Here is a 10043-nt window from a genome sequence, read left to right as displayed (position 1 = left end):
TTCCACTGACTTCACTGAGGTAAGATCAGGCCCTTTAACAGTTAAAACTTTTATAGTTTTTATAGATACCTCATACCTAAATCAGCATTATCAAAACAAAAAGCAGTCAAGTAGCACTTTAAAGACTAGCAAAATAATTTATTAGGTGAGCTTTTGTGGGACAGACCCACTTCTTCAAACCAGAACAGACTTAATATTTAAGGCACAGAGAAGCAGCCGAGCTGGCTTTTATATACAAATTCGGGATGTGAACTTTGAGTCACTACGGGGCTCGTCTGCATACTTCGCTTAATCTAATTCTTGACCTTCCTCCTCCACCCCTCTAGTCTCTGATTTGCTCACCTTGATTTTTTTTCTGATTTGTCCTCCTTGCTTACTGTTTTTGGTTCTCTGTGCCTTAAATATTGAGTCTGTTCTGGTCTGCCTATGGTCAGAAGAAGTGGGTCTGTCCAACAAAAGCTCACCTAATAAATTATTTTGCTAGTCTTTAAAGTGCTACTTGACTACTTTTTGTTTTGATAGTGTATAGACTAGCACGGCTCCCTCTCTGTTTCTAAATCAGCACTGCATTTCTCCAGTGGTCAGCTGGTGTAGGGATTTCCACCAGCATAAATTTGCAGTAGCATAATGCTAAGTCACAGCCTCTATATTTAATAATGGCTATTTTCTTGCTTTTATAAAATAACATTGAAGCAGAGCTGATTAGAAACATACCTATGGAAATATAAATGATTGTTAGAATTCTGTTTGAGCTAGTACTTTAAACTGCCTTATTGTGTACTTTAAAATGTCATTACTCCATGCAGCTGACAGGGTAAAACAGGATCCTGCGGGGTGGGGCGGAATTTTGGAGGTTAACTTTCAGACCAGCACAACCACCAGGTTAGCAAATAGATATTTACAGTACAGAAAGGGGTGTGTTTACCTCACACGTTTAAGAACTTGTCTCCATTTACAGGGCTACAGCTGCATACTGCACTGCTTAGTAAAGGTGCTACTTATGCTTGAAAAGAGAGCTTTCCCCCAGCATGGATATCCCGCCCTCCCCAAGAGGCGGAAGCTTTGTCAATGGTAGTAGCCCTCTGTTAGCCGGTGGCGCCTGGCTACACCCTCCCATCAGCACACCTGTCTAATCCAGAGCTAGAGCACTGAGGCGTGTGGATTTTGCATTAAGTGAGATTGACACTACAACCAGAGCCCGGTATAAGTGCATCGTTCAGACGTAGGCAAACCCCCCGCTCCTGGGCTAGGCAAGCAGTTCTACCGCCGATGCAGACGGTACTAGGTCGCTGGGAGAGTTTCTCCTTCCTACGGCTTCTCTGGAGGTGCCCACGGGCACAGTCCTGGCCGCACTGGACCTGCGCGGCTGCACTGCTGCAGCTTTCCGCGTAGCTCTGCCCGCCGGTGTGGGCCGGAGAGTGGCAGCGGGGGCTCAGCCCAGGTGCACGGACGTAATTTTGCGGCGTGGCACTTGCTGTCAGGAGTGGGGGGGGTGCTCGGGACCCCTGACCGCGGCCCGTGGAGCGGACGGGGTAGCCTGGTTGTTCGGCTGAATGCCGCAGCCGAGCCCGCCCACGCTACTTCCCAACTGTTCGGTTCAGCGCGTGGCCCCGAGGCGAGGGGGCGGGGCTTGTTGGGTGCCGCGTGGACTAATCAGCGTGTGACTTGGGATGTCCCTCTCCGTTTCCCGTCGCCCCTCCCTCTGCCAGATGCTCCCGGAGGATTTCCCCCTCCCCCGGAAAAAGAGTCGGGGAAGAGCCCTGGAGCCGGCTCGTTGTTACGTGTGCGCGTCACGTGCCGGATCCCCGCGGGGCCGGGGTGGGGGGGACGAATGACGCACGCGGAAGCGCTGCGATCGCTGAGCCGCTAGCGAACGGCAGCGAGGCTGTGACTCGCGCCGGACCCGGCTGAGGGAGGCGGCGCTGCCCGCGCGCATGTGGCTCGGAGATGGAGCTGTGAGTGGGGGGGCGCGAGGGGGGCGGATTCCTGGGCTCCAAGCTGTGCCCGGGGCGGGGCGCTCCCCGTCGCCTTCCCCCCCCCCCCAACCTGGCCCTTACCCTAGGTGCTGGGTCCCGGCGCCGCTCGGCAGCGCTCCCGGACCTGCGCCGAGCCCCCCACGCTTCCCGGGCGCGTAGGGGGTGGGAAGGGCCCTCGGGCTGGACCGTCGGGGCGCAGGGGCGCTGTTGCTCGCGCTCCCGCTTGGCCATAGTGCCGGCGGTCCCCTCTGAAGTGATCGTCCAGGGAAAGCCCCGCCCCCGGCTCCTGGGGGAAAGTAGCGGGCAAAGGGGGTGACCAGGCGGCTGCCCCGGTGCCACAGGGCAGCTGCTCGGAGCTGGGGGGCGCTTGTCGGTGGGGGGAGGGTGCGAAGCAGTTTTAGCTCCTCTTGGCCTGCTTGCCTGGCAGCTAGAGAGGACGTGAGCAGTGGGAGGAGGAGCAAAGCTGATGCTTTGGCCGGTTCAGTTGTAGCGGGCGCTTTAGCATTGTGTTTTAAGTGCCCTGTGACCCCTTATAGACTGACAGATATTTTGGGCATAAGCTCTGGGAGCAAAGACCCGCTTAGTCAGATGCGTGAGTGGCAGTTCCAGAGGAGGGTCTAAATCTATAGGCTTGTGAAAAGGAGGGAGTTCCAGTCAAGCGGAGGGCCAGAGTTAATGTGGAGCTGTGAACATCAAGAGAGGAGCAATCAGGTCAATTCAGTCAGGAAGGATGTGGCCCATTATCAGTAGCCAATGTGGAAGTGTGAACATCAAGAGAGGAGAAACTATATTTCTAATTAGCCAACCACTTTCAGTCTCTGTTCAATCCTTGGTTGATGGTGTCAAATTTGTGAATGAATTACAGCTCTGAAATTTCCCTTTGAAGTCTCTCTCCTTTTCATGAGTGTATATATTTAGACCCTCCTCTGGAACCCCCATCATGCATCTGATGAAGAGGGTCTTTGCCCACAAAAGCTTATGCTCCAAAATATCTGTTAGTCTGTGAAGTGCCACGGGACTCCTTGTTGTTTATGAAGGTACGGACTAACTTGGCTACCCTCTGATACTAGTTTTAAGTGTGTGTCAAAGGTGGCCAGAACCTTGGGTGGGTGTCTTTGTCTGTGAAGCTGTTTTTACATAGAAATTAAAGGTGTGGGAGTCATAGGAGTGTTTAGAGTCTTTCTTTTGCTGAAGGATTTTACCTAACCTTCAGTTAACTAATAACTTGACCCTGTAGGTCAATTTCTTAATCTTTTTGATACCACCAGTACTGGCTTGCTGCCCTCCTATACTGTGTCAGGAAGCACTCAGGGACTGGCTTTGGAAGGCAGTTTTTTGTTTGAAGGGCCTGTTAGGCTGTTTGAAAATGCATTAGATGTTCAGTTACAAGTTGAACCTCTGGCACTGCCTGGTCTGACAACATCCATGGTCCAGCATGATTTTAGTTAGCCAGATGATCACTTATCATGGGTGTGGCCAACTTTCCTGTAGTCTCATGAAATTTGTTTACAGCCACCAGTCCCAGCTCTCAGTGATCTGTGCTGTTATTTAGCTGTAATTTAGCCCTAAATATCTTCTAAGAGCCCAATAAGCAGTGTGAGTGTTAATAATGCTACTAGATAATACTGACCACCTATGGTTTTCAAATTCTCTCGTTTGGCACCGGTCAGGTCCCAAAAGTGCCGGATGAGAGAGGTTCAAACTGTACGGTGTATTTAGCTGTTGAATTCTCCAGGGAAGTTCTAACTTTTGTGTTTACCTGCATGCTGTTTTCTGCATGCAGAATTTATTTAGGAAGTATGGGATAGAATGTTTGCTACTCTAGGCAAACTTGGAATGTCACAATTATAAATTGCTAAATGTTTTACTGCCTGTAATACATACCTGGCAATAGTCAGTCATCCAGAGACAGGTCTTTATTTTAACTGTCATTTAACATAAACATAATTTTTAGAGTTTCTTTCTTTTGTTGAAGGATTTTACATTATGGCTGCATCTACACAACAGCAATCTGTCAACAGAAGTTACAGTAGAAAGAGATCTTCTGGCCAAACTTCTGTCAGCAGATCACATCCATGCACAAAAGTGTATTGAAAGAGCAATCTACTCTGTCAACAAAGAGTGGCCAGACTGCCTGGCTGCTCTCTTGACAGAATAGCTAACTGGAAGCTCTGCAAACAGGGCTGCCTGGTGAACCAGAAGGTCCTTTGTCAACAGAAGGTCCTCTGGAGTGGGATGTGCTGGGTTTTGTCGACAATCTGTTTACAAAGCACATTTTGTGTGTGGACGCTCTGTGGGTTTTTCTGCCAAAAGCCCGGTTTTGTTGGGAAAATCCCTCTTGAGCTTTTGGTGGAAAATCCCTCTCTTGTAGATGTAGCTGAAGTGTTTCAGGCCACGTTTGTGCTATAAACTTACATCAGAATAACTGTATTGTTTGGGGGGTGACATATCCATACCTCTGAGTGAGGCAGATGTAATGACTGAATCTTCTCCCACATTATGTCTCTTGGTCACTTAATAACGAGTAAGGTGTCTTCATGTCACCCTCCTATTTATGAGTCAATTGATAGCTGATCAGCCCAATTCTGAAGCCACGCTTTTTCTCACAGAAGGGGCAGGTGTTCCACCCTCACATAGGCAGCACTATCTTGACTGGAGAGCTTCTCCTCTTGGCATAGCTGTTGCCTCTTGTAGCTCCCCAGTTGGCCCAGGAGTGTCCCCACTAAAGTGGTGCATCTGTAGCATTTTAAATGTAGATGTGCCCCCATTGGGACTCTTAAATCTTTTGAAAATCAGAGCAAACTTGTGAGTGACCAAACTACTTAACCTCTTTCATTTTACAGAAAAGTGGGAGAATACGTGTCCGCCATCTCAAAAATTTTGTTTTTTGTATTGAAGTCATGTGAATGCAGAATTCTGTTGCTGTCATTTACAGAATCACAGATGTTCACAACTTTGCCTCAGGTGACTTTAGCCATGACTAACTCTTCAGACCTTAACAGATAAAATAAACGTAAGGAAGTTTTTAAAAATCACTAGAATATTAAATAGATATGGGTAGCAGTCGTTTATGGTTGTATAACAGCAGTGGTATAAAACACATTGGTAGCAATTGCAAATTTTTTGCATAGTCGTACCTCCCTTCGGTAGCTATTCAACGCAGTAGACTGGAGGTACAATAGTAAACACACAAACTTCAAATGTCTTGGTAGACAGAGGAGCAAGTGTCTTTTGAAAAAGGAAAAACCATGTAGAAAGAAGGTAGAAGTGAATGAGGTGCTACAAACGTAACTAAAACACTTCACCACAGTACAAACAAGGTGTCAGCAACCTTTCCCAGGCAGAGTGCCAAATTTTGACCTTTTAACCTCTGTATGTGGTCCGAGTGCTGGTGATACTTTTAAAAGTCTGGTGGGGGCCCTGCATTTCAGCTACTGCTCCATCTCATGGTGGGGACTCCATAGCAGGGGCTCTGTGCCCTGGCAGGGGCCTCAGGTTCAGCCCCAGGCCCTGGTGGGGGCCAGGCCCCATGGGCCTCGGCCCCGTGCTGAGGCAGGACAGGGACGCTGGAACAGGGCCTCCGCGGCAAGGGCCCCATGCTCCAGGCCCAGCTCTGGCTTCAGCCCTGTGCTGTGGGAGGCTCCTGTCCCAGTCCTGTGCTTCCACCCCCACTCCTATGCTGCATGGGAGAGGAGGAGTGGAGCCAGAGCTCCCCCTGCTTGCCGCTCTAAATTGGTTTGGGTGCCAAAAGTGGCACACGTGCTGTGGTTGCCATCCCCGGTATAAACCAAAGTGGTCCTAGTCAGGCCTGCTTCAGCAGTGATCCTAAAATGGAAATGAACAGTTGAGGACGATAGAAAGCATGTAACTGCATACGGAATAGTTTGTCTCACACCAAGATACTAAAGTCAATGGAGGCAGATGACCTGGGTCCTAGGTAGCTCTTTGAAACTAACTTATTGTGCTACGTTGGCACAATTTCCCCGTCTGTAAAATAGAATATTTTCAGCATATACCTATGAACTTTGAACGAAAAACGCTGTGTGCAGTACTTGACTTTATGGTAAAGTTATGAAGACCAAGCTGTGCATGGAAGAGGATAAGTTGAGCAGAATCATATTCAGAATAGCATTGCTGATTTCTCATTGTGGATTAGAGACACTTGACTTGCAGCTTCCACTATTGCAGCCATTGTCTGTAAAGTGAAGCTAAGATGAGACAACGAACAGTTCGTAGCATGAGACAGGATTTCACTCATGATCTTGAAAGGAGGTGAAGTTCCTTATAAGAAGGTGAGAGAAATATTGCAATTCAAATAGTCACTTAACTTGCAGAACGAAGCTGGGCAGTCAAAAGCAGTGTTTCTTAAATTATGTTGCATATAACATTGATGTTCCATGAAGAACTCACATGTGTGCTGTGAGCAAGTGGAAAATACACTGATGGCTCTGTATTTTGTTGTTAAAACCAGATACAAAGTGACTTCTTCATTGCTATGGTACCTGATTAGATGACTTTATTTTGTTTTTTGCTGTATATGTTGATCTTTGGGTTTTGCATTTGGTCTGACAGCACTTCTTTTAAGAAAATTTTCATTGGTGTTCTGCATAAAAAATATTATTGGCCACATATACAGTAGAGTGACCTTCTGGAAGGTAGTCTTTAGAAGTATCGCATCCACACATAAAAGGCAGATAGAAAGAGCATGTGCATACAGCCGCGGCTGCTCTTTTGAAAGATTGGGGCTGGAAACACTGGACAGGGTGGTATGGCTGGCAAGTCCTTCCAGGAGCTCTGGCCAGTGCCTACCCCCAGCAGCCCTGGCCCATGTGACCTTACGCAGGCCACCCAGACCCCACTGAGGAGCCATTTGACAGCCACCCAAGGGCAGCACTTTGCAACCACAAATATAAGCACAACTATATATCGGGGGACCTGGGATGAGGTGGAGGCACCTGAACTTGGATGGGGAGACATGGGACAGGGAGTGGTGGCCCTCACCCCTACAAGGGGCCTCTGGCCTGTGTATACCCCTGCTGCAGTTCTTTCATCTTGGAACACACCTGCTCCAAGGTGTGGCTGGGGTGTCTGTGGGCTGACAGGCTAGTGGCCAGCCAGCCATGGGCAGCAGTGTTCTGCCTCCTCCCCACCGCCACCCACAGGATGCCATCATCCTTCCATAGAGTGAGGAGGTCCCACAGCTCCGCCTTGCTCTATGAGGGCGCCCTCTACCTGGCAGCCAGGACGGACTCTTGGGGCCCATCTGAGGGCCCTGTGGGGGATCCCTGTGGGTTGCGTGATAGCTGGCCCTTAGTCATGATGCATTCAGTCTCTTCGGGGGGAGGTGTGAGGGTGTGCAGTACGGGGCTGGTGTGCTCCCTGACAGCCCACTCTCAGCTTCCTGCTATGGGGTTTCTAGGGCTCCCTGTGCCTTTATGGGAGCCAGATGCAGGGAGCCTAGATCTCCGCTAGTGCTGGCCAGGGTTTGTCTGGCTCCCAGCTGCCTGGCGCCATGGAGGACCGTCCACATACTCCTTTTTTAAAAAAAAAAAAAAAAAGTCTTCTGAAAGAGGGCGCTCTTCCTTTTCCGGGAGAGAAAGATGTCTTCCATAAGAAGTGCCACGTTCTTTACAAGGGAATTTGAAAGAACATATTTTGTGTCTAGATGCTCCGTGTGTTCTTTTGGAAAAGGGCCTGCTTTTGTGAAAGAACTTGCTAGTGTAGGCATAGCCATTGTTTGGTGGTTTGTGGTCTCAAAACACTGGTCTGTAGCATCTGTAGGTTATGCTAATACTGATTACCTTAGTACAGAGTTTCTGGAAGTCCCAAGTCTTTTCACGAGAGGGTTAATTCAAAACCTTGTTTCTTATTTTTGTGCTCTTCACTGTATGTTAGTGTGTGCATTTGTCTTTAACTTTTCTAGTGGAAACCATCACAAAAATTAATGAGCCATTTAAACAAATGCTTGCAGATCAAAGTAACTTGCATAGTCAAGGATTCACCTTTGTCTTTCTTCAAGGGCTTCCATATTCTCTGGAAAGCCTTTTTAAATTGCATGTTGAAGTGGATAGCTTTTATGAGAAGGCTGTTGTCTTAAATTTATGTGTTTAATGCCTTTCATCCCAAAGTCTCTTACAGACTTAGCAATAAATATAGGGATCACTTTGTCTTCGTTCAGCCACCTCTACATAAGATCGTGTCAATTTAAACTGTGAAGAGAGAGGACACAGTGGTTCAGGGGGAAAGTGAAGAACATTGTACCCAGTTGAAGTTCTACAAATTATTGTAGAATGTACCTATCTTATTTTAAGTTTGGCTGAGGAGTTATTATTTCTACTGTTTTGAAAAGTGCCAAAGAATGCTACTTATTAGCAAGTAGCTGAGGATGTCTGCGTTTTACCCCTTAATGGAAAAATGGTACCACTAAAGCCAGAACCTGCTAGTACTATGCTGAGCTGTAAGTTCAACCTTAATTTAAATTGTACAACGTAGATTTGTGAATTGTCAGTTCCATTTCCTGTCAGCATTTAGCTATTGTTCATTGAGTTACTGTTCGGCTACTAGCATAGCCAGACTGTACTTGACGTCCAGCAAGTCCACAGCAAATGCTTTCAGAGCTAGTTGATAGTGTTTATTATTAGCAAATACATATTTAAAGGTGCTGCATCACCAAAGGCTTTCCTTGTCCAAAAGTACTGTAGCCATTGTTCATCATGCAAGGCTCGCATGACTGTGTGATCCCACCATTGAGTGCTTGATTTCCCAAGCCCAAAAGTAGCATTCCGCTGTAGTTATCACCTCCTAATGCCACAAAAAATCTCATGTCATGTGCAGTGTGTGGCAAGATCAAAGTCTGACTCCTCATTATCACTTAAGGAGTAATTCTACTGCCATTCGTTACAAGGTAGTGAGACTTACCAGCATTTCAGGATCCTTTTCCACAGACCAAGTCGGCAGAGCACACAGCACAAAAGCTGCCGAAAGATGGCACCAAATGTGGATGGAAGCACAGGGGGTGCTGGGATGCAAACCGATGGCACTACATGGCATTGGAATAGAACCCAGGATGCCCTGAGACCTCATCCCCACCCTGCCTTCCCACAAGCCTCAGCAGCAGAACAGGAAGTGGTGCTCTGCAGGATAGCTGTCCAGAGTGTATTGCTCCACATACCCCTGCAAGTGTCACAGGTGTGGTCGCAGTACTGCACTGGCAGCTGACAGTGAACACACAACAGTTGCTCTCTGTGAATAGTGCTGTAACTGACAACACGTTACATCTACCAGTGTAGACAAACCCTTACAGTGTAGCAACTGTAGAGTTAGTGCACACTAGGTGCCTTGCTGGTGTGGACAGCTCCAGAGTTACAAGATTGGGAGCTGATGTATTGTGCTGTAATTTGCCAGTGTAGACAAGGTCTAAATGAGAAACCTAAATAATTCTAAATTAAAGTGGCATTATCAAGTTAAAAACCACCCTTGTCTAAGAAAGTTGTGCCTCCTGTTGCAAGTGAGGATTTATGTGTTTGAAAGGTCAGGTAAATATTTTGTGTGCATTTGACAACTTTCTGTGGATGGTTAGTTTCACTCTTTACCATATATAGACAGTTGATTAGTCAGTTTTTCCCATCTGCAGACCTTTTGCACAGCAACAAAAGAGACAGAAACACTTAATGTGTCTTGAACTGTCAGGGGAGGGTGCTATTACATGAGTCCCGTAAAGCCAGTTTACTCAGACTTGCAGTGTGGATAGTGAGTCACGTATATCCCTCCTTACATCTACATTTTTGTTGTAAATCTGACTAATGCTGGGCTTTCCCCATGAGTGAACAGATACATTTCAGCTGTTTAAAATATCCCACTTCAGAAAGATACATTTTAATTAAATTTCTGCATTCTGATTGGAATTGCCAGAATTAAGACATCTTTTCTAGGAAGTTCTTTGTGGACTGGTGGCCGTCCACAGAACAGAGTTTGAGAGCCTCTGCCTTAATATGTTTTTATAGTGTATTTCACTTCTTAAAGTACCTTAATATTCCTAAAGTCTTGTAAGCGAAAATCTCTGGTTCA

General features: G+C 47.1%; 1 protein-coding gene across 1 annotated transcript in view; it reads left to right on the top strand.

Moving 5' to 3' along the window:
• Window positions 1-1826: 1826 nt before the first annotated feature.
• TMEM181 (transmembrane protein 181) overlaps window positions 1827-10043 on the top strand; it is a 55611-nt gene continuing 47394 nt past the window's right edge. The window contains exon 1 of the mRNA XM_074990301.1: window positions 1827-1955. Within this exon, the coding sequence (XP_074846402.1) occupies window positions 1948-1955 (8 nt within the window). The 5' untranslated portion in view covers window positions 1827-1947. The remainder of the gene's footprint in view (window positions 1956-10043) is intronic.

Source organism: Carettochelys insculpta, chromosome 3 (assembly GCF_033958435.1).
Source record: "Carettochelys insculpta isolate YL-2023 chromosome 3, ASM3395843v1, whole genome shotgun sequence".
NCBI classification, from domain to species: domain Eukaryota; kingdom Metazoa; phylum Chordata; order Testudines; family Carettochelyidae; genus Carettochelys; species Carettochelys insculpta.
The sequence above is the reverse complement of the archived record's forward strand: the minus strand, read 5'-3'. Positions and strand labels throughout refer to the sequence as shown.